Source organism: Asterias amurensis, chromosome 2 (assembly GCF_032118995.1).
Source record: "Asterias amurensis chromosome 2, ASM3211899v1".
Classification (NCBI taxonomy): domain Eukaryota; kingdom Metazoa; phylum Echinodermata; class Asteroidea; order Forcipulatida; family Asteriidae; genus Asterias; species Asterias amurensis.
In genome coordinates, this window is record NC_092649.1 from 29379663 (window position 1) to 29404755 (window position 25093).

The window sequence follows — 25093 nt, forward strand, 5'->3', positions numbered from 1 at the left end:
GCCCACACGATGCGGTAAATATTTTTGCACATTAGACGTGCTGCGCGCTAGTCTTCTGTTCAAGGCAATTATATTATAGTATCGTCGTCACCGCGACAAACATTTTTAATACAAGTCTACATACGACTTGATTACAAGTCTACATGTTTGCGTATACGTCCCGCGTAGGTCGTATGGCCATCCATATTGGGGTGTCGAGTACTTTCTCATCTCACCACATGAAGCTATAGCAAGGTGGCTGCTTTATTTTGTCCAATTTCATAAGAATTTTCTCTGGATAAGTCGGTACAACAACAGACTCTTCTTCCAGAGTCATGATGTGCCAACTTTAGACGTTGACGGCTGAACCAAACAGGTTTCTCAATCTCGTTTAAAATGGCTAGTAAATCGTCTGCAGTGACCGCAACATTCCTGCACTCATTGTTCATGCAAAGTCTATTGTTTTCTTTTGTGAGAAGTGATGAGGCTGCTTGTGCCAACTTCTGTCCACCAGTGGTAAGTACATCGTCGTAATCGGATTATTTGTACACATTCATTGTGTTGTGCTACTACTGCTATTATGGCACAATTTCCTAACTAAATAAAGCCTGTATCGAGTTACTGCGTAGTCAGGTGACGTAGTTAATAGTGAAAAAACTTGCCATTGCATTGAGGAAAAAGGCAAGCACAGCGCTGTGAGAGTGCGATGACTGTAAAAAAAAAAGCTGATAAGTGATAACCAGCCAAAATCCCATCAAGTTTACAATACATTGTTGCAACTAATCATTACTGATAGTGATAGTGCCTGCCCCTTTTTCTTCTGTTTAGCAAAGAAATTTGCTGAGCAGTGTTTTCTAGAAATTGGGCCCTGCCCAAATTACCGATGCATGCCACTGGTTGCACTAAAAACCAGTTGCCAGTACATTTGGGGGGGGGGGTGTCACACCACTGATTTGTGCACATATCTCGATAGACTGTGCAAGTCTTGCGCGCACCGGAGCGAGACACGACAGACGAAAAACTTGCTTTATATCAAATCAAATCTTTGCTTTAAATTATTCCAAATACCGCATATGAACAACAAAAATACTCATTAGAGCTTGTTTAATTTAGTTTTAGCTTTTTAAACATTTATGCAATTAATCGGTTATATGTATAGACAAAAGGAAAATTCTGGGACAAGGATGTTTATTTGATCTTAAATTTTTTTTAGACCCTGTTGCAAATCTATGCCCGATTGTGAAATTATCAAAAGCTGGGTTTACGCGGACGCACAATTTTCGTGGGGGGGGGGGAGATTTGAAAAATCTCACGCATAGCTGGCCTCTGGACTTGGCATCTCTGGTGGACTAGGGGGTTCTGAGAGGGGTGGGGCTACTGTGCAATAGGGGGTTCTGAGAGGGGTGGGGCTACTGTGCAATAGGGGGTTCTGAGAGGGGTGGGGCTACTGTGCAACAGGGGGTTATGAGAGGGGTGGGGCTACTCCCCCTCTGGTTATGTCATTGACACATGCTGACTCATAAAAAGCCTGTCCTGCAAAGAGGTAAAAATCACAATTTGTCTCAAAGTGTGGTTTGTAAACAAAAATTTTTCCAAGAGAATGTCAGTGTCACATAAAATGACAAAAAAAAGATGTCATTTGGGGGAATTTTGACAAAAACGTGTATTGCTGTGTCAATGCACTTTGTACTTCCACAGCATATTGTGGAATTAAACAATAAATTGTGCATAGTTGTACCATCCCCAGAAGACATTTTCTTGGCTGCTTGTAAGCAGAATGTTTTGCTTTTAAACACATTTCTGCTTAGAAAAAGATTGCAAAATTCAGGTCACATGAATGTGACATATTTAGCCCAGGTTGGACTCCTCCATTACATACCAGGGCTAATGATGCTTTTTGCAGACCTAATCACAATTTTGTGGAACTTACTACTTTTGTGCTGGGGTTCAGTCAGGATTTCTGAGATATTCACACACAGGGTTATTAGTATTATTTATATTTTTAAAAGGATATCGTTGTCACAATAAAAGACTAACATGTGCCTCCCATTTTGCTCAAAACAATTGAAACATTCAAAAAATATTTTGAGTTTGAACATTTCTGTTTAGTGCCGATATCAAAGCTTACATGTAAACCCAGTAGACAAATGAGACAAGTAACCTAAGTATTCTTTCGATGCTTGTTCAAAATCAAAACACTTATTAAAATGTGTGGGCCTACTTATTTTGATTCAGATCATCTTTTTCCATTTGACTCTGGTCTTGTATATGTACACAACATTTGTCAAGTAAAATCTTAGAGCAACAACCCATCATCCATGTGGTCTTGTGGATACTACTACTATATATAAAGAAAGGACAGAGACCTCTATCCCCTACCCTACCCACCTAAATTTGAGCCCTGTGGATTTACAGACTCTCTGGCAGAGGCAGTTCCTCTATGGTTCCTCTCTGTGCATAGAGCAAGCACTGTTGTGACCTTCAGTACTAATGGATTATAACCTGTCTATGGAGCTGTTTACAACCGCAAAGAGTAAAAGGGAAAGTCCCATTTCTTTACCTTGGAGTGGCACTGATCATGGTACAGGCTGTTTTGAACAAACCTAATGGCTGTTGCCATGGAGTGCAAATAATTTAGTGGGTGAAAGTTTGGCTATGTTGTTACTAACTTATTGACAATTCTGGGAAACTAAGCTTGCTTGGGCCGGGAAACAATAGAAAACAACTTCCTGATGCAACATCAATTATAAATGTAGATCACAGAATACAGGGTTGAATATGGGACGTAAAGCCGTTGGTCCCGTGTGTTGTGTAACGCATAGAACCCAGTGTACTCATCGAAAAGAGAAGGGGTTAGCCCTGGTGTTAGCCCTGAATGCGCCGTAAATTGATTGACACATGTAGATCATTGAGTTTGAAGGTGCACCCTTTGTATTTTTAGAGGAAGGGTACATGTACACATATCAAAATTGGCTCTAAGTCTGCTATGTCCTCTTGAGGCAGTGGCATAATGATACATTTTACACTAGTATAGCGACCCCCCCCCCTTTTCTGCTTGTTACCCCAAAATCAGAAGGGGGTGCTATACTAGTGTACATTTGTGCAAGTTTGGATGTCACCTTTAAGGGGAGGGGGGGGGTAAAGTTTTTGAAATTTTGTTATGGGGGGGGGGGAATCCTCTCCCTGGTCCCAAGCAGGGTGAGCACTGAAAATCCATAAATTTGTGTATGCTGGTAAAACAGGAACTAGTCTTGTTTTTTTGTCTGAGATGTAGTTACTATGTCAATGCTAAACTACCAAGTACTGTATATTGTAGATAGTATAAATAGTTGTTTTAAAAAGTGGCTGTTTCCTTTGACTATAAACTGCTGACAATTTCTGGCTAATCCAGGCGCAAAGTATGTTAACTTAAATGTGTGCATACTGAAAACTAAGAAGCTTGTTTCAACAATGATCATTGGAATGGACACAGGCTTATTTTGAATACAACTGGTACATTTGATTTGGTTTTTTTTAAACTTCTATCCATTCTCAAATTTACATCAAAAATGCCTGGAAACATTTACTGTTTTTTTTTCATTGATGTGTTGTTAATATTTGAATGAAATTTGAGGGAAATAAGGAAATGTATAACAAATGTATTAAGTCAAAAGGTGACTGTAGGAAATTGGTTTCCTGTCAAATGCCACAATGCTAATCATTCAATTCATAAACATATCCTGTTTTCATGGCATGAATCTTTTTATCCATGTAAAATTACAACTATGGTGAGCAAAACCTAACTAAAATACAGTAAGACAAAAAAAGGAGAATTTCTGTGTCCAGTTACCTGACTGATCTTACCTTCATGCAGCAAACCTATACCATTTAGTTGGCTTTAAAAAACACAATAATAAACAAACAAATACATAAATAAACATGTAATGCCCTGGACAAAATGTCTGACTTTGACCAACTTAAGATAAATGATCTAAATTAGCTTCACAGGTTTGCACAATCTGTAAGTTGCAAAATCACCCATAATTCTTTCATCAAGTAAATTTAATAATATAAAATTCACTTAACAGTTTTGCATTACAGTAACACCAACAATAACGGTCATCATGTGATTGGTCTACGATGTACACTCCTTGATTTAGATTAGGACAACACATTCCAAATCATGCTTACATAACTTGTTTCATAAATTAAGTTTTTTTAAAAACAGTTTCTTTGTATTTGATTGTTTTTCTTCAGGGTTTTGTGGATGGATGGGAAACTACATGCCACCTACAACAGTCAACCAGTATGTACCAACACCTAGTCTTGTTTCAAGACGCTGTTATTCACTATCACTCAACTATTGCGATCCCCCGCTCCACTTTTCCTAAGTTGTGGACATTGCTTTGGTGCCCTTAACCATGTCCAGGTCTGACTGATACTTCTCGGAGGCAACAAAGGTGGTTGCCTCCATTCCCCCTGGTCACTGCCTTGGTGCCCTTGAAATTCTCAAGTAGAAATTTACAATTTCCTCATAGGGTGCCCTTTGCCAAAGAGAAAATGCCTAGGTGCCCTTGCCCTTTCATAAAAAGAAGCATACAGGCCTGCATGTTCTTTCCCTCATTTTGTGTATCTCCATGCTCATACATTGGGCTAAAAATGCCCTGCCCACATTACATGGTTACAAGTCATAATTTGTACTATGCCTGTACACAGTGTTTAACACGAAAACATTTTTAAAAACCAATGATAGATATTTTCTTGTTCTGTTACAATCAGCCAACTGTGTAGACTCAGAGGTCAGGGACGTACCGTCTGCTCCAAGCAAGCTCATAGTTGATGATTTTGTTTATGAAACCCAAGGCACCAGGTTACTTGCTTTGAATATCACTTGGGTGCTTCCTATTACTGGTATGTATGTCATCATTTCCATTTGGTGCTTTATAGTGCCATCATCCCCACCCCAACCAACTCCTACCCCAACCCCACCCACACTCCCACCCCCACCCACTTTGGGGGGGGGGGGTTAGTGGGTAGAATTTGATATTGTGTTGAAAAACTTTGGATTCCCTGGCAGCTCGGGCTGTATTGCTCAATTAGGAGCTGAGAAAGATTACAGGAATGTTTAATGGCCCAATGAACAGGGTGCTATATGTAAAGTTCATTGATTCATGATTGTAAAATGTGCTACATAAGAATTAGTTTAAACTATCACAAACTTGTTATTAAGAACTAGTTACTATTGTTATTTAACCTAAGTTCTTTTGCTCCATTGTTCAATAAAGATGGACTTGACTAATGAAACCACTTTGTCCCAAAAGTTCTTTAAACACAAGATTTTAAAGCTAAAGAATGCCAAGAATCGTTTGACCAAATGAAACAAAATCAAATCAAATGAACTGACAGGAATTTGAAACTGAATTATGCATATGTCATTATTGTTTTGATGCAGGGAATTACACTGGACTTGAAGGTTTCTACGTAGATGTCATTAAAACAAGCTATCCAGTTGGCTACTATGAATGCAATGGAATCCGCTTTGATCGTCCGCTCACAATGTCAACATCCTTTGAATCTGAGGTGAGACGCAAATCATGTCAAAATCAAACAGCACAGTTGGATTCAAATAATATGAGCGTAAAAAGCAGCACAAAGGGTTTGCGTAACCTGACACTACAAGCAGTACCCCAAGTCCTAAATAAAGATATAGCACAAACAAGGGGAAACTGCCTTTGAAATTTGTTAACCGTAACTTGCTCTGATTAATGTGCATGGTAGGAGATTTTGTGGCCCCGGAAATTAAAGATTGTCTATTCACGTGTCACAAGAGATTTCCTAGGAATACCTGCCATTCTATTGTTATTCCATCTGAAGAAGAAGAAGAAAGAGTCGTATAGTCATGATAGTATAAGATGCTGGGCGTGGTATAATAAGTCGGTATGTAATTGATAACTAATTCTTAATGCTTTCTTTGCAGATTGTATTCCATTTTTCCTGTTTGCGGAACATTAAAGTGGACAGCCATTACAGTATTGAGATAACATCAATTGGGTCAAAACAATCCATTAAACGAGATGATTATCACACATCAAGTAAGTAGGCCTTTTTATAGTCTCCTAATTTGTCTGCTTACTCTAGATTTAGTAATTATGGAGATTGAATCGTCATCTGTTGATATGAAGAAAGGGGGTCATCTCAAAAGGTGTTGAAATGATGACACAAATGTAAAATTTCCGATATGACCAGTGTAGTATCTTGCCTATTAGACAGGGCCTTGAATGTCAACTCGTTTATTGACGTCATCCGACGTGAAAGTGTAAGGAAGGACATGTAGCATTAACTATAAATATTAATGTGTAAAGCTTTCATTGTTTTATTTCCAATCTAGGTTGTGCAAAAGTACCAGGAGTTGGAGGGTGTCCCTTGGTCAATGGTAAGTGTGTATCAATTATTACCAATCTTATCAATCCAAATATTTTGATGAGGTGATCCCTTGGCTGCCGTTTCCCAGGTTACATTGCAAACTTGGGTGCGATTCCTGTCAATATGGCAGCCAAAGGTTTTAGGGTTTCTGACTGCCCCCCCCCCACAAAAAAGAAGAAGATCCCTGCCCCCTCCCCCAAACAAAGATAATATGACAAAATAGAGAGACCACCATTACAGCTAGATAGCTCATTTGGTAGAGCACTTGCGCAGTAATCTGCATGTCAGGTTCATATCCCATGCTAGTCAATTTGTCTTAGTTCGACCAAAATTGAAGTAAAAAAAAAACCTTGCATTCATTCCTTGAAAAAAAAAAGTATTTTGAGAAAATAAAGTTCTAAGAGATGTACACTAATGTTTTAGGTTCCATGGAGCTCTAAATAGTTGATTTGGTCAATGAAGTTTTACAGCAGTAAGGCGTAGTCAGGATCCCTGTTCAGTTATGGCTTATTGAATCTCAATAAATTCTGCATTTTGTTTTGATCATAGATTTTTCTAAATCCTTGAATCTTCTATTTGTGCAAATTTTTCTTCACAGAACCAGCGGAGGAATGGAAACCTTCAGAGGTACCAACCGTCATAGTGTTTGGAAACACTGTGTCTGTTTCGTTCAGTACATATACAGGGGATAAGTGGATAACCTACAAGATTAATCTACAACCCTGTAATGGAAGCCCAACTCCCGCAGCACTATCTCAAATTGTCAGCACCAATGGCTCTGTAAGTTTTTGTCTTGGCTGAAAGAACCTGCCCAAAGGTGGTCTAAAATAATGGTGGGGTGTCATGGCCGAGTGGATAACACCAAACTCAAACTCTTGGGTTTCTGTTTGAGTCCCCGTCATGACACTTGTGTCCCTGAGAAAGACACTTGACTAATATTGCTACTCTCCACCCAGGGGTAAATGGGTACCTGTGAGTGCACAGATGGTTCTTGTGATGGGTTTAGCTTAGGATCACATACATAACTTGTTTCACAGGCTGTATTACTCCTGAGGGAGCTGATATGGTTTTAGGAATGAATAAAGGCCAAGCGATCAGGATTAATACTGATTGAAGTACTTTGAGATGCCCTTTGGGTGTGTGAAGCTCGGTAAAAACCGATTATCATCATTATTATTATTACAAATGTTGATATGTATGAGTGCATTATCACAGACTATTTTTCTTTTCAGACTGGAAGATACTCCTATGTGTTAAAGGATGTACCACCAGGCTGTTATAGTGCACGCGTAAGTAGCACATTTTTGCAAACCATGTAAATTTCATATGAAATCTCGGTTTTCAACCTGTCTGGGCTTGAACGCATAACAGTCCTCTTTCATTTCCATAAGAGAGTTTCAACTGCTCACACATGGTGCGTTCGTTTAGCTTCCCTGGGTTGACCCCAGTTTTCCCCCGTCTGTTCAAATAGCTTTGACGGGGCTCACCCGGGTCAGCCCCCAGTGCCCTGCTTGTGGAGTGGGTCACTTGGGGGTGACCCACTCCACATGTCAGAGGTTATGTAACCAGCAGACTAATCCTGTTTTATAGAAAATATATGTGCCATGACATTGTAGGTTACCCTCTACCAGAGGCAAAATGGGGGAATCGTTGATGGACGTCCAGTTCGGTCTGCACCTTTCAATATTACCAGAGTGACAGTCAGGCCGACTGAGGAACCAACAACTTCACCTGACAATAAAGGTAACTTGTTTTTGTTTACAAATTATTTTATCGCATTAAAAGCCTTTTTTTAAAGGAAAGTTAAAAGTGAGAAAAAAAACTCCATCATATAGTTTTTCAAAAGACACCTTAGCTTAATGCAATTTGTTCAAGTCATAGCTGGTTTTTGTTAACTGAAAATAAAAACAAATGGTGCTCACAAAAAAAATGTGCAACCATAGACCAAACAGCTTGTATTGGGCATTCATTTTCCAACTACCACCTATGTCGCTGCGCGGACGGCAGCGCTAACGCACCAGTGTGCCTTTTCCATTCACAATATAAAATAAAAAGTATGTTTTACTATAATTAATTTTGTCCTAGTTAAGGGCCTACTGGACTTAATGTGTTACATCCAAGAAAAATTATGCACTAGACCTTTCTTGTTATGAGGTTCATCAGTTTTTTGAACAAGTGACTGTAAAATGTCTTTCCAAATATGTTTAGTGATTTTACAAAAACCTTTACTATGTTTTTGGTGCAGTTATCAGAACTTCATCTCAGAAACCAGGAGGACTCGCAACAACAGCCGATGTTGTTAAAAACACTGTTAATATTTTAAGTATTTCTATTCTAAACTAGAACTACTCTTGAAGTATTTTTAAAGGATTATGACATGATTAATATTTGGAGGAGTAAATTACACTCAGTAGTTTTCCCGAAACACCATTCAACCAACATGTACAATCTTTGGCAAATTCCACTGGCTCACTTATAAATTTGAAACGACAGAAAACTGTTAGTGCCTCGCATTTCACTCACCTAAACTTCCACATAGTTTCTGCATATGATGGAATGTTTTGGCCACTAAATGTGTCACACTTGATGCTTATTGCAAATGAGAATACTTTAAAGCAATAGTGACCAATTTATCAACTTAAAATAGTGCAATGAGAAGTTGGAAAATCTTGGTACGTAGAGTGTGATATGGGACCATGCAATGCTTTAATATCACACTGTTGTTGCCATGGATCGTCCAATCAGAATGAAAGATTCAAGTTTCTTGATAACACATAATGCAAACCAGAAGTACCAAGAAACAAATCAGTTGATGTGACAACTTGTAAAGGATTTATTTGTATATTTATTTGTGTAATTATTTATTTATTATGCCAGAGGAAAAACCGGATCCGAAATCCGCCTCGAAGACATTGTTACTAAAAGGACTGATCGGAGCAGGAGTTGGCGTAGCAGTGGCTCTACTTCTCCTGCTTACCTTCGTCGTTAAGAGACAAAGATCCCAGAGACAAAGCGAAATAGTCAGCCCTCAAGAGACTCCCAGAGCAGGCCTTGTCAATAACATGGTTCAGAATGATTGTAAGTACATCAACAGTAGTCAAAATTATATTTAAATGTTACTAGCCAGCAGAGACAGCTAAAGTTACCAGCCCGTCACAAAATTTGGTGGCCCAAGAAAATATTGTAATGTGAAACTGTTCAGCATCGTTATGCCAGTTACAAAGTATTTGTAAGCTGCGCATAAAATAGCTAAGCGCCATAGAATATGCTTCCATATGGATAAGATTACCAGCCAAAATAACATTTCATCGTGTATCATTTGTAACTGGGACTTTTACGCACCATTTTCCGGTGAAGCAGCTGTGAAATTGGTTTATCTGCACTTAAAATCTTGCCTACCATTGATTTTGGAATGTAGGTAAAGTTCTTACTCTCCTAAAAATTGTCCATATACCTGCCCCTTACACGACCCATAGACGATCTATGTACTTCGTAATCATATCTATAATATAATATAATATATAGTATCAAAGTCTTATATAGTGCACGTATCTACCAACAAGGTACTCATCCAAGGCACTGAGTATTTATAAACAAACTTTCAGAAAGATAGGTTACTGCAGTGATGGATTCTGAGACCCAATTATTTAGCACCTTATAAGGGTTAACAAGGTGCTACGGCGAATACAGAAGCCACAGCCAGGAACACCGGGGGCAAACCCCTTCTCTCTTCGAAAAGTGCACTGGTTTTTTTTTACATACGTTACAAAACACATGGGACCAATGGCTTTACGTCGCATTCGAAGGACAAAGCAATGGTTAAGTGTCTTGATTAAGGACACAAGTGTCGCGGCTGGGGAACCCACACTCTGCTGATCAGAAACACCAGAGTTTGAATTCGGTGCCCTTAACTGCTCGGCCACAACACTTTTAATCTTTCAATCACTTCCAGCTGAAGCATTTTCATAAGGAAATATTTTAACATTATTTTCTTGTTTCTTGTGTTGTAGTGACGGGAGCAGGCTACTGCGATACCTATGGACATGGTGATAGTGTCAGTGTGTTCCGATCGGAATGTTCACAGTGCTGTGATTGTGCTGGTTACCCGGACAATCCAGAAGACTTTAAATCTGTTACTAATATGTCTGGGGTTACTGTGTAGGTACAAACATACATGTATAGCTGTAAACAATTGTCTCAATCATGTTGTATTTGTCTTAATTCCTTAGTACTCAGATCATTGAATGATATGTGGCCTACTCAGTAAAATAAACTCGGTATGTGCAGTAAAACTTGGGTGAAAGCTTAGGGGGACACAGAGTGCACCATTCTTTCTTTGGGGGTGGGGGGACACTTTAAAATTGTAGTTTCCGTTTGCATTTATCCAAGACAGGCCCCTTTTAAAGTGTACTCTTTATGTCATAAAATTTATAACCAGACATGGAGGTTAAAAGAAAAATACATTGTGTGCATAAAAATAGAGAAATCGTTTTAAAACATTGTACATAATAAAGTATTTCACCAATTAGTTATCAAAAGTCCATATTACAAATTGGGAGTGGGTGGGGGTACAGATCAATCAGGGGGAGGGGGATGTGCCCCACAACCCCTTATAGTTACGCCACTGGTTTTACAACCTTGGTTGAAAGAGTAAGTTGAGCAAATTCCTCTTGCTGATAGTAATTGAAAATTTGACTGGCCCGAGATGGCGTTTGCTGTGCAAATATTTTAGTTGGAAAATTAGTTGGAAAGATTATGGACAACTTGCGGGCTAAAACAACATAATTACGTAAATCCTTATGTTTAGCCCGTAAAGCATGGTGGCACATTTTCATAATTGACAATTAAAATATGAGCTTGTCCTTTAATTGTTTTCCTGTTTTTCAGTTGACCCTGTGTGTGTAAATTTTATTACTATTTTGAATATATCATATATATATCGTCATTTTTGGGTTGAATTGCTTTGTACAGCACACTGATGCCTCTGCTTTGTACTATTATTATTGACGAGTTGCATGCCTGATACTGTGTTTATTTCAAGAGGCTTCGGATACTTAAGTGTTTTGTATTAATTGTGATATTTCTACTTCAATAGCGATTTTAAAGGTCAACTTACTCAGATTTTAAGTACTATATTGGAATAAAGACAGTGGTACTATTGGTAATTGTCAAAGACCAGTCTTCTCACTTGGTGTATCTCAACTTATGCATAAAATAACAAACCTGTGAAAATTTGAGCTCAATCAGTTGCAGAAGTGGCGAGATAATAATGAAAGAAAAAAAACACCCATGTCACACGAAGTGTGTGCTTTCTGATGCTTGATTTTAAGACCTCAAGTTCTGAACTTGAGGTCTCAAAATCAAATTCGTGGAAAATTACTTTTCTCGAAAACTACGTCACTTCAGAGGGAGCTGTTTCTCACAATGTTTTATACTATAAACCTCTCCCCATTACTGGTAATAAAGAAAGGTTTTGTGATGATAATTATTTTGAGTAATTATCAATAGTGTCCACTGCCTTTAAGATATGTCAAAATATCCACAAAGAAATTTTAAGAAATTAAATATTTTAATACTAAAAGCGGTTGAGACGATACGGCATCTACCGTATTTCTAACCATGCTGACAAACGAGTCAGTTGAATGTACAACCTAAAATCTTTTACAAAAATAAAAAAATGATCTTGGAAATTGCTTGCTGTTACAGCTTTTAAAGTTTGTGGTTCATGTAACACTAATTTCTTCTATAGGTTACTTTAAAATGTTCTTTTATTTCATCACTGTTTTTCTGAAGCCAAACTTTCACCTTTAGAGAATGCATTTTTTAAATCTTTAATTTGCCGCCGACTGTTTGCCAACTTAACGTTGACATTTTAGCAAACATGACAGTAGAAATTATTAGCGTGTAAATCTGGGGTTATTTTTATTATAGTAAGTTTAATCGATGAGTAGTTAACAACTTAGTAAAATTGTCTTTTTGTGAAAACTTTGTGGTTTGCACAGCGCTTGTTACAAACCAATTCACAAATGGAATCGGCTGTTAGTGAAAACTCGAACATATCTACATGCTGCATTTTACATTGTAAAACCCACAAAGGTTGAGCATTTGTTTTTTACATCGAGTTAGTGCTAAAGAATGGCAATTCAAATCATAGCTTTTCAAGAAAACCCAAACTGTAAGTCTGGTGATGTTAGTGTTATCAAAACTATTTTTGGACTTTCAAAATGTTCAAATGTTTAAAACCACATCCTATTTGCCCAAAATGTTTAATTTGTTAGAGTTGGCTGTTCATGAAAAAGACGTTACTTGTAAAGTGATTTGGGTCAATGTACACTTCCCAAAGCCACCACTTTCAATGTTACTTTTATTTCTTCTTTATATTTTTGTATTTTGTTTACGTGACACTATTTTTATAAAAGAGTGTACAACTTTCCAAGTGTTCGTCAAAAGTTGTTAAACTTAAAATATTAACCGATTATATTTTTGATTACTCAGAGGTTTACATGCATTTTGCAGAATAAAGTGCTCTTAACATTAAAATTAAAAAATGGAAGTCAAGTGTTTTATTTTTGTTATCAAGTTTGAGGAAATGCAACGGTTATATTGCATACAGCTTTAGACAATTTCCTTATTTACATGTATAATAATAACTAGTTGTTATTATCCAGTTTACAAACACATATCAATGCAGTTTACATTAGTGCCCTGGTCTAACTTTGGGCCAATGGGTCTCGGCTCACTGGGGAGTCAACAGCCCCGAGCCGCCCTGGCCCTCCAGTGGCCTCTTCATACACAATATCAACCTCTACCCTCGCAGGTACCCATTTATACCCCTGGGTGAGGACAAGCAACTAGAGTGAAGTGTCGTGCTCAAGGACACAAGTGCCATGATACAACTGGGATTCGAACCCACCCTCCAATGACTTGAACTTGAATCTCTAAATCACTCGGACACAACACCCTATAAAAAGTGAGAGAAATAGTAACACAGAATATTCTGCCTTCTCTGCATCCTTTATTTGTAGGAAAACGGTTTAAATCAAACAGACTACAGTCGTTGGTTGAACACGAATATGGGTTGGAAATGATTACAAGCCATTGTTTTCCAACCCCCCCCCCAAAAAAAAAATATATATATATATAAAAAAATCAGCACACAATCTACCCAACACCCCCCCCCCCCCCCCCCCCCCAAAAAGAAAAAAAAAAAAAAAAACACCCGCCGCAAAAACAAACCCATGTTGTACAAGTCGAAAGGTTCTGAGAACAAAAAAAAAAAAAACTCTTTTCTCTTTTTTTCATTTGGAGGAATGGTGCATGGGGAGCAGTAGGGTGGAGGAGGGGGGGGGGGTTACAAGGTAAGAGCATGGCGCATAATTCTTCATAACTCCAGCTGCCTACCGCTGTAAAGCAGCACAAGTTTTGTTGGGAAAATTTACACTCTTTGACTCTTATCTGTCGTGTCATAACCCATATTTCTTCCCAAGTTTGTCCAACTCTGAAGCCCTTTCAGCTTCAGAGCTCTGCATGTAGCTGAAGAGTTCTTGCACAACTGAAAACAAGAGGGACATGTAAAAGAGTTTTTAGTGACATGTATGGGGATCAGATCTGGCAGCAAACCAAGCTATCGAAGTGGCAATAGTCTGTTTAATTGTTACACCTATTTAAATACATGTAGATATAATATGCAGTGAAATTCACTTTGGTTTCAAGTCTACAAAACATCAAAATTACAAAACAAAATCTACACTACTAATTTTGGTTTTTACCCATACACCAATGTGAGTTAGCACTGTATACTCTCCCGAGTATACTGTGAAAAAATATCACAGGCATATTACTCGGGTGGGATTCGAACCTAGACCCTTGCAGATCTAGAGCAATGTCTTAACAACTAGACTATCGGGGTTGCCCGGTAGCTAGCTAACACACATCGGTGTATGGGTAAAAACCAAAATTAATATTCTTTAACCCCGATGCAAATTTAACACAATCTACACTAAAACCATGTATAGGCTACACAATAACAAATGATCAATAGGCACGTGTATTACGCAAAGAAAACAACAGTGAAGAGTAGCCCTACTCTAGTCCCACCCCAACCACAACAAAAACAGATCAACAGGAAACAAACGTCTGAAAAGCAGGACTAAAGTGGTAAAAAGTATCATTTTTATAACAATGATTGCATCTTGTCATGCTTGTGATGTCAATGGTGGAATAAAGCAAGACAAGTGGCTGATATTTTGTAGGCTTTCCTAAAGACTATTGCTGTTTCAGTTGTGCGACTTTGTGTGGGAGCAGGGTGGGGGGATGGCACTTGGAGCGGGCATATTCCCCCCTCTGAGTGCCCCTGTTTTTTAGGAGTACAGCATACATCCCTCCACTATATTCCACCTACCTTGTTTATCTTTGGATGACATGAACATGATGTTCATTTCAAATCGTTTGACCTGGGAGAGGTTCTCCAGGATTTCATAGACACGTTCTCCTTGTCTGTTTACAAACACAAACAAGACATGTCAGTATTCCAATTTGGGAAACCAAATATGAAACAAAACAATGGGTATTTTTATTATTCATTTTATTATTATTTAAAGTACCGTTAAGTTAATCATGTTTATATCTATTTGAAAAAGTAAACATAAGTTTAATTGAGTGTATGGCAAAAAATGCAGTTTAACTACTTGAAATAATTAATTTAAATAATTAAAAGATAGAAAGAAAAAATGTGAAATAGAAAATCTAACAAATTAAATAATTAACCAAATGGCTCAACAACTCAATGCCTCAATACCTAACAGTCTAAATAAATACAATACATACGTGTATACATTAATCAATTAATAAATCAATCAATAAATAAATTAAACAAATTTTATGTAGTTGGTTAAATAGCTTTGTTGAACACTAGACAACAAAAATGAAAGACACTTCAATATTACAAGATTTTCAAAATTAGGGACCATCTCTATTTCTGACATTGGAATTCTCATAAATAGGGACAGTCCCTAGTAAATATGCACAATTAGAAGGTATGGATTTGGGCTTGTTTTTCTGCTCCATTACAGAACAAGTGTTTTTTGGTAACACTTGACATTCGCAGAACGGGGCAAAAACTGTTTCAATTAACATACAATATATTACAACCAAAACCTAGAACAGCCAACATTCATTATGCAATCAGGGAGACTTCAGACAACAATCAGGGAATTACATGTGCAATGAGAAGTCTCCACAAAACAAACTGTCAAAAGGTAAAGATACTCTGTGAAAGAAAACAATATAGCAAGACAAGTTCTCATAAGAAAATAATCTACCCTGCAAGTAGATATACACATGGTGTTACAACAAACCAACTATAAATTTGGACGTCAGCAAATAGACATTGCTACCTCACCACGTAATGCCTCAAATCCCATATACATGTGACATAGTAAGCAAAAATTATCTACAATCAGGGAGATTTTACAATCAAACTGTAATGCCTCAAATCCCATATACATGTGACATAGTAAGCAAAAATTATCAACAATCAGGGAGATTTTACAATCAAATTTCAACAAAATAGCATGGAGGAATCTTCACAAATATAATCATTTAGAACAACAAAAGAAACAATGATAAACAGATAATTTAGTTTGAGTGATTTTGATTTAGTTTCTGCTGAGCAAAAATTTACACGATACCAGTCACACATGATACATTCATTATACATATTATTTTGGCTGGTAACCTTATTCCGGTAAGCATACTTTTGTTGTGATTTGCTACTTTTTGTGCTTAAGCAGCTCTATGAAATTAGGCCCGAGACTTAATGCAAGGTGATGACTTACTTGATAAACTGGTCTTGTAGAAGATTTAAAATCTTCATCAGTAACGTCGAATCCAAAGACTGCTGGAATAGCTTCTTGTAGGACTCAGGGGAGATTTTCTATGTTAAGAAAAAGTATGTAGTAGTATCGTCATAAACAAATGGTCAGAATTGTTATTGGGTGCATTCGATTAGGGGCACTTGGGGCTGGCCCGAGGTGCACTGACATCACCACGAGAAGGGCGAGTGATCGTTCGATTAGCTCATGGCAGGGGCTCAACCGAATGCGTATTTTGTTTTTCCAGGAAGAACTTGGGGTAATTGTCTGCCCACGTTCGTCCTGGAAAACAAAATACGCCAGCCTCACATTTTGTTTTCTTTCATTTATTCAGAATACGAAGCCAAGGAAACTTTAAAAAGCAAACTTATTCTCTGTACTAGCCAAGAACCCCAGGGAGACAGGGTTCCAAATTAGCAGAATTGGGAGAGCCAGACTAATTTGTACATGCTTGCCAAAATTTTCACTCGCATTTGGTAAATACCTCTTCTTTACTCTTCTAAACACGCATGCACAAATAAGTCTGATTCTCACCATAGAGCAATCTATAGCGAGTAGTGAAAAACAATTTCCAGGGTTGTAAGACGCACGGTGGGGTCTACTCTCAACCTCTAGTTTATATTTCAAGCAAAATACAATCTTGAAATAATAAAAACACATCGCTCTGGCCGCACAATTTTTTAACCAATCATGTCGCCGACCTATAGTAAAATCGCAAAGATTTCATTGCAAAAGAAGATCTTAGAACTGATGCTCAAATCACAAATCATCAGGGGACAAGATCGTTTCTAGAACTTCACTTCTATTGTCTTTTGTTTTGTTTTGTTTTGACGCTTAGACTGCTATGCCAACTTAGCTTACCTTGAAATACTGGTAAAGTTGCTCAGGGAATCTCTCCAGTGACTTCCAATCAGCCTGTAACTGGTAGGACGATGACGGGGTACCAGGCACATTTGGAATAGTGTCTGTAGGCGGAGTTGGTGTGGATGGAGGAAACTCAGACCGATGGACTGGTGCCCTGACTTCTTTTGAAAGGGTCCCTGGTTCCCTGTTGGGTAATGATTAAATGATTATAAAGTATTCATAAATACCCCAGACAGTTTCTCTACTCCTATTGGTGGAGAGCGCATCACGTGGGGGTGTTTAAACCTTGAACGAAAATCCTTGACTTAAGAACATTCGATTGAACATCGCTTCTTTGATGTCAAACCACACTTTATAATAATAATAATGACCAATTGTATTTAAAGCGCTTCTCACACCCGCTTCTCACACCCGAATGGCATCTCAAAGGGCTTCCAACATTATTACCCCTGGTCACTGGGCCTTAATTCATTCCTTAAACCATTCAGCTCCATGGGGAGTATACAGCCTGTGCAACATCAATATGCGCTACTGGGCTAAATCAATCACAAGAACCATATCTGCCCTCACAGGTACCCATTACCCCATGGCAGAGAAGCAACTATAGTTAATTGTCTTTCTCAGGGACACAAGTGCCACGACAGGGATTCGGACCCGCACTCTGCTGAACAGAAGTGCCAGAGCTCGAGTTCGGTGCTCTTATCCTCTCGGCCACTTACCCTTTATTTTGTGTTGGAGTAACTACCCTGTGGATGTCAGCTGGGTCCTGGGGTATGTCCAGGGTCGCCTTTGTCTCCTCTTCATCTCTAGTCAAAGTTCCTATCTCCTCAATAACCATACGCCTCAAGGGTTTCTTCAAGATTTCAAAAACAATTAAAGAGTTATCAATGGAGTTCAAAGTGGTATTATTATTATTATTAATGCAGCCAAATTCTGACAAACCATACAGACATGCATGAGAGTGAACCGACAATTCATCATAGAATAGGATAGGTAACAAGATGTCTAGTTTATAAATAAACAGACTGAAATTACAAAATGGATTTAAAAAGACAAAGTAAGGGGCTGAGGAGAGGAGGGAAGAGAATGGGTGTTGGTGTAAAGAGCAAAAATTAAAAGTTCAATAAATATTTTTTTAAAGCAGCAATTGAACAGAGGCTAAAAATAAGAGGCTAATTATTACATTTATAATATCTCATAGGCAATAAAAAACCATGACAATCAGTCCACTTAATATTCAGGCGGACAAGAACTCAGTTTACACATTAAACCGACAAAATGCGAAGAATGAAGATTTGAGTTTAGGGATGACAAAAATAGAAAATGTCAAGAATAATGTTTGAGCCACACAATCATGCACATACACCACTGAGGCAACCCACAAGGAAAACAGACCGTATGAACAAACACACAACCTTTTACAAGCAGTCATACAGGCAGACTGGTAAACAACCAATAGCAAAGTTAATAGACAGGCAAACAGTGAAAACTGGTACTGAAAAACGATATAGAAAATGAACAATCAATAAATGTAATGTAACAGACAATCAATGTAGCAATCAAGTTTACCTCCAGCTAGCAGGTTTACAAAAACAATTCAGCATTAAAGGTGTAATACAAATATGGCTTATAAGAATTGGCAGGCTACCATTACTGATTAACATTACATTCAGCTTAATGGGAGGTAAATAGTAATAAAAGATAATTTCATCTAAGTGTTCACCTTTGACCTCAAATGGACTGGTTTGTCAACAGCCTGTATTATGTTATACACTCCGTCTAGTTTCTGCCTCTCTGTATCTTCCCTTTCCTTTACTATTCTAGTAATCTTGTATATCTCTGTAGCTGCTTGTTTGTTACTGGGCTCCAGGTTCAGCACTTGCCAATAGTCTGTGAAGGCAAAACACCGAACATCTAGTGAGAAATCCTGATGAAGGTCAGTCAGCATTTTGACCCAATTCACCACGTCCCAATTTTTGGGCTCTGCTTACCGCATGCAAAGAATCGGCGCTTACAGGAGCAGGGAAGTATGCACTTACACCAAGCGTATATCACAGGTAAGCAGGGAAGTTTTGCTTAAGCAGCTGCATATAACATGTTAATAGGCATTCTTTGCTTACACAGCTGGCGTGCAGAAATTTGGCGCTTGCACAGTAATCAGAAAATGGTGATCATAAGCGCAGATGTCGGCGGTAAGCTGTGCCATGAAATTGAGCCTTGACGTCATCAACGCAATAATCTTGGTTGCTCCAGTTTTCTTCTAATATGGCAAGCATGGCAGACAGTAGCAAGATACGACATTGGTGCAAGAAGTTAATGGAATTGCAAACCTCCCAAAGACAGATTAGTGTTTATCCTTAAAGGAAGGGTCTTAGATTTGGAAATATATGTCAAACATAAACTACCATACAAACTAACATAGTAAGAAGAACCACAGCTGTTGATGGCATAAACTATTTCGAATCTAAGAGAACATTTATGCTTGGATAAAGGGAGAACAATTAAGAAAGAACACTGCTTGGTCATCAGGCGAACAAGCGTTAAAGCAACAAGGATGCCCAGAAAAACATCCTTACCAACAGCCAGTTACCAAATCAAACAGGGTCTTCTTCTGACCTACCTTTCGTGGCTTCTTCCAATCTGCCTAGCTCAAACCGTGCTGCTGCTCTCCTGGCATAAGCCTTAACATATGTGCAGTCAATGGAAATAGACTTGTCACAGTCCTTCTCTGCATCTTCATACCTAAGGTCAATAATAAAAAATCTTTAAGAAAAATTGAAAAGCTCAGACAGCTCATGAGTTCCAAAAATATACCTCAATAACAATGTGGTTTAATCAGTTAAGTGGCAGTATTTTTTAACGCATGAGGGCGCTTTCAACAGCAAATATAACAGCAAATTGTCTCAGGTCATATCTGAATTGGAGGCTGCAGGGCAATACAGTTTGTCTATTCACTATGGTATCACCTTGTTGCCATATTTTTTGAGTCAAACGCCTAGTCGAGTTCGAGTGAAACAAAGACAATGCATGCGAATACAAATGGCTACTAAGGTCAGCACCTAAACTTGCTCTCGTCTCAGGAAAGTACTGAGTATACAGTGCTAACACAAATTGGTGTATGGGTAAAAACCAACATTAATATTCTTTATCCCCGATGCAAATTTAACATCTATTATATCGTTGCGGTACCCGCTGCCAAAACATAGGATTCGAACTGCCTCTAGCTACCGGGCAATCTCGGTAGCCTAGTTGGTAAGACACTGCTCTGGAATTGCAAGGGTCGTGGGTTCGAATCCCACCCGAGTAATATGCCTGTGATATTTTTTCACAGGACTCGGGAAAGTACTGAGTATACAGTGCTAACACACATCGGTGTATGGGTAAAAACCAAAATTAATATTGCTCTAGTCTGTTGATCTTTTTTACCTCTTCTGTTTAAGTCTTGCCATGGCTCTGTTGGCTGGTAGTATAGCATTGGTTGGATCAGCCTCCATTCCTGCAGTGTAGCATATAACAGCGTCATCATAGTTGCCTTTCTTGAACAATGCATTGCCCTGTAATATCCAAAATAACAATTTCAGATGGATTGGAAGCTTACGTGGGAGGAATAGAATGTGATCTGGTGAGGTTTGTTGTAACACCATTGAAATAATCCCTTACAAAAAATGGACTTTTCAATCAGTATGGTATGATAATTTCCAGAGAAATCAATCTTCATGTTGTTCAGACGTGTCTTGGCCAAGCGGTCTAGTGCATCGGGCTCAATGTCTGTTGGCCAAGTCATCAAGTGTGGGTTCGAATCCAGGTTTTAAATTAACATTTAAGCCCTTATCCCACTCTTTTATTCCCTTATTAATGTTTACCATACCTTGTCTTTCTCCATACTGGCTTGTTGGATTCTGCGTTGCATCTCTAGTTCTCTTTCTTCCTCACTATCTGTTTCTATTCGCTCATCCTCATCCTTGTTTACATCTGCCGGCAAGTCTTCATCACTATCCAGCTCTGCACATGCTTTTTCCTTATAGATATCAGGAAGTATCGATTTGTATACATAAATGGAGACTATTCAGTATATTACAGCAAAAAATGGTTTTACAAAGCTCATTTTAAAGTCATAGACTGGTGGAATTTCTGAAACATAGCTGCGATGAAGGTTCAAGGGGCATTTAGGGATAAAAGTTGGGAACTAGCCTTTTTTCATAAATATTTTTTGGTGTGCTGAATCCGATAAAAGCGGTTCCCAAGTGCATTTTTTTGTTAAAGCATAAACAAAATGGCCACAAAATTACCAATTCTGGTCCATTCTCACCTAAATTTTTGGCAATAAGTCTTGTAACCAGACGGCAAAAATGACAATTGAAAAACCTTTTCATATGTTTTGAAGGTCTGAAGAAATGGATGAACATATTTAGGACATTTTGCAATGTTTTAACGGGAGGTAAGAGACTTGCAATTTTGTCCCAGTTTATGAGGACTCTATTGAAAAATGAGTGCAACACAAAACTGAATTTGATTTTGGAGCTCCTCTATAGTAACACATCACTAAAAATGAAAGATGTTGGTCACATACCACATCAAACTTGTCCCACGTCCGGTAATCATAGGCTTTGATTCGAGACTTCCCAGGAGGCGTTCCATTCTGGGGTTTCTTGGCCTCAGATTGTTGCTTTGAGTTTGGTGGTTTCTTCTTCTTCTTGTTGGGTTTCTTCTGATGTTGGTTTCTCACAGGTGGAAGGGACTGAAACAATGATAAACAAATAAACAATTAATCTTTACAAAAGAAAAAGAAGGAGACATTTTTTTAGCAGGTATAAAGGCCGCATCCAATTTCACAGAGCATGCTTTCAAGCAGAAAATAATGCTTAACAATCCCACCTGAGTAATATGCCAGTGATTTTGTTCACAGAACTCGGGAAAGAACTTGGTATACAGTGCGTACACAAATCAGTGTATTTGGGTAAAATCCAAAATGAATATAGTTTTATGCTAAAGCAAGAAAGACTGGACAAAAGTCACAGATATTAGATGTGAAAACAAGCATTATGGCTAGTAATTTGTGTGAGCATGCTTGTTTGTGCCGAGCTACTTTTTGAAACCTTGCTGCAAAGTGAATAAAGGAGAACGCAGAACTACAAATAACGTTTAAATTGTGCTGCCACACATGGGATTTAGACTGCCTCATCTAGGACCTGGCTACAATCCCAGCCATATCTAGTTGTGCCCCTGCCCCCTTTCAATGTTGATTCCAATTGGCGGTATTCTTCTGCGTTACAGTCAACATTGAGCAGGGGAACAGGGGGCGGGGGAGATAATGTTTTCAGTGGGATGTGGACTGGGAATGGTTTTATATAACGTTAGGAATGGGTGGCCCAAGCATTTTGGCCGGGATTGTAGCTCGGTGGTCTAGAGGTAAGACATCTGCTCACAGCAATGCAAATGTCTTGGGTTCAAATCCCACCCAAGTGATTTGCCTTTGGAGTTTGTTCACAGAATTCAGGAAAGTACTCAGTATACTGTGCTAAAAACATCTAACAAATATCCTTTACAATTTAATAAATGAATTTGCAGTTTAAATGCAGAACTGACCTTGTCTTCGGTAACTTTATCTGATTTTAAGGCTTCATCTTTCTTGGAGATGTCTGAACTCCAATTCTTGAGGTCTCGTAAGTAATCCTGCAGATCGTTATTGTCTCTATGCATCTGTTGTTGAACTGCAAAGAATTTCTCCCCCATTTTTGCTGGTTCCAAATTGAGACAACTTCAAAGAAAAGAAAATATATTTGCAGAGTTGTTGTACACATGTATCTGGGGAGGCCTGTATTCCTTATGATCAGGTTACCAGGTAGTGTTGAGAAGAGAGTAAACTAGCCAACTTTGTTGAGCTATGGCTATCTTTTAACATCAGTAACTGATGTTAAAAAGACCGAGTCTTTTTATAGTCGCATGACAGCCCACCTTCTGTATATGGATCTAAAACACTAAGTTTTCAAAGCACGTGCAAGTAGTACCACTTTGATTGGAAATTTCTCCGCATTTAACAATCCAATTGTTATCCAGGGTACCAGTCAGATCGGTCCGAGGTTAACTTGGTTCGAAGTCAACTCGGTTCAAAGTCAACTTGGTCCGAAGTCAACTTGGTTCAAAGTCAATTAAAGCCATTATACACTTTCGGAACAGAAAAAAAATAAAAGTTCACAGATTTACAAATCACTTACAGGGTTTACAGAAGGTAATGGTAAAAGACTTCTCTTGAAATATTATTCCATGAAATGCTTTACTTTTTGAGAAAACATTAAAACAAGTATCAATTCTTGACATCGAGAATTACGGATTTATAAACACATGTCATGACACGGCAAAACGTGCGGAAACAAGGGTGGGTTTTCCCGTCATTTTCTCCCGACTCCGATGACCGGTTGAGCCTAAATTTCCACAGGTTTGTTATTTTATATAGAAGTTGTGATACACAAAGTGTGGGCCTTGGAAAATACTGTTTACCGAAAGGGGCCAATGGCTTTAAGAACTAGGTTCACAATCAACTCGGTCCAAAGTCAACTCAGTGTACTGTAAGTAAGCAATGTCCAAGCAGTTTGTTTGAATTTTTTTATTTATTTAAAAAAAACACGAACCTGATGTTTAATTTCCAAGTAAAAAAAAACCCACCCAACTGAAAAAAAAGTGGCGAGTACAGAGTTATCTTCGGACCGAGTTTACCTTAAAAAAAGCCCAAGCATTCCAAGTCTAACCACCTCGTTTCATTTTTTTCCATAATTTTATAATCATTCTTCATGTCATATTATACTCATACATGTACACACAACTACTGTACAACACTGTGCCGTCAGCGACTTAGCATGCAGTCAGCGTGCGTGTTTTACAAAAAGTTAACTCTACTGTACTGCTGCGTTTCGTGTAACCGCATCAAAAACAACTCAAACTGGCATAGCTGTGGTTAGCCCCAAGTAGTGCCATGGAGTAAGCTGTGGTACTTATAACCAGGAATAAAATACCTTCGTGAATGATACGGAATAAAGTAGCAAAACACATGAAAAAGACGACGACCATGCTTACCTTTTCCGTGCAGAGTTTTTGAGTTTTTGGACCGATGTCAAGGACCTTGAGCAAAAGCGCCCTCTGTTGTCAGTCAAGTGATTCTTTTTTTAACCAATCGTGTCTTATTCCTCGTCTCTAGTGCGAAACTTTGTATAAGAAAACGTTAATTATTATAACGGTAACAGACTACCGACTGGCACTTTCAATTGGTGCAAGATATGTGAACAGATTTCCCACGGTACATGTACGAGTAGGATTCTACTCTACTCTACTCACTATATAACTGGTACTCTTCACATCGCTGTGTTAAACCAATGCAAAAATAACTGAGTACCAGCATACACCATACCATACACATACACACACACACAATGTACATTACATGTACGTCCGTACACACTGCATGCTCTCGTCGTCTGTCCGTCGTCGTCGCAAGCGTCGGCGTCCACAGCTAGTTTTGACGCGGATTTGGTGATTTATGATGCCGATCCGAAACATTGATGGACATCTTTTCTCGGTAAGAAGTTGATTTTGTGCACGGTGGTCTTAACTGGTCACTCTCAAATTGTTAAATGATCAACGTCAATTATTTTATATCAGATACTTAATTATTTAAGACTTCCATTATCGGATCAATCAAATAACATGTTCATCCATGGAGGTATAATTCGACCTCCATGGTTCATCCTACTAATAATAGTATCCTAACCCCATATAATAATGAATAGGCTAGTTGGCCTTAGCTTTCGATCCAATCCGGACCTTCTTCAGAGGCATAAAACAAGTACAAACAAATACATATCCATTTATAGAAAAAGAGGGGGAAAGGGATTAAGGAAAGGATCCAGATGTTCTGAGAAGAACAGGTGGGAAGTGCGAAAAGACCCATATAATAATAATGATAATAAAATATCAATCAATAT

The 25093-nt window shown here is 38.4% G+C and overlaps 2 protein-coding genes across 2 annotated transcripts; one reads left to right on the forward strand and one right to left on the reverse strand.

The window, feature by feature from the left end:
* The first annotated feature begins 72 nt into the window (after positions 1-72).
* On the forward strand, positions 73-13504 carry LOC139933775 (uncharacterized). The gene is made up of 11 exons (XM_071927979.1): positions 73-495; positions 4216-4264; positions 4738-4869; positions 5411-5538; positions 5936-6050; positions 6347-6391; positions 6980-7161; positions 7614-7670; positions 7998-8124; positions 9259-9459; positions 10392-13504. The coding sequence occupies exons 1-11, from the start codon at positions 376-378 to the stop codon at positions 10541-10543; spliced, it is 1308 nt and encodes a 435-aa protein (XP_071784080.1). The 5' UTR covers positions 73-375; the 3' UTR covers positions 10544-13504.
* Positions 13505-13605: 101 nt separating this feature from the next.
* On the reverse strand, positions 13606-24306 carry LOC139954183 (RNA polymerase II-associated protein 3-like). Its single transcript, XM_071953882.1, has 12 exons — positions 24189-24306; positions 22704-22875; positions 21688-21855; positions 20986-21135; positions 20544-20671; positions 19738-19859; positions 18841-19007; positions 17837-17970; positions 17115-17301; positions 16218-16315; positions 14783-14877; positions 13606-13933 (listed from the first exon to the last, which is right to left on the reverse strand). The coding sequence occupies exons 2-12, from the start codon at positions 22848-22850 to the stop codon at positions 13845-13847; spliced, it is 1485 nt and encodes a 494-aa protein (XP_071809983.1). The 5' UTR covers positions 22851-22875; positions 24189-24306; the 3' UTR covers positions 13606-13844.
* Between the last annotated feature and the right edge of the window lie 787 nt (positions 24307-25093).

Excerpts from the sequence above, each read along its gene's own strand:
- LOC139933775 (XM_071927979.1), top strand. The coding sequence starts at position 376 with ATGGCTAGTAAATCGTCTGCAGTGACCGCAACATTCCTGCACTCATTG. Across the intron at positions 6,392-6,979 it reads AGGGTGTCCCTTGGTCAATG|AACCAGCGGAGGAATGGAAA; the intron begins GTAAGTGTGTAT and ends TTTTCTTCACAG. Across the intron at positions 9,460-10,391 it reads TAACATGGTTCAGAATGATT|TGACGGGAGCAGGCTACTGC; the intron begins GTAAGTACATCA and ends CTTGTGTTGTAG.
- LOC139954183 (XM_071953882.1), bottom strand. The coding sequence starts at position 22,850 with ATGGGGGAGAAATTCTTTGCAGTTCAACAACAGATGCATAGAGACAAT. Across the intron at positions 21,856-22,703 it reads ATAAAGTTACCGAAGACAAG|TCCCTTCCACCTGTGAGAAA; the intron begins GTCAGTTCTGCA and ends TCATTGTTTCAG. Across the intron at positions 13,934-14,782 it reads GTCATCCAAAGATAAACAAG|TTGTGCAAGAACTCTTCAGC; the intron begins GTAGGTGGAATA and ends TCTTGTTTTCAG.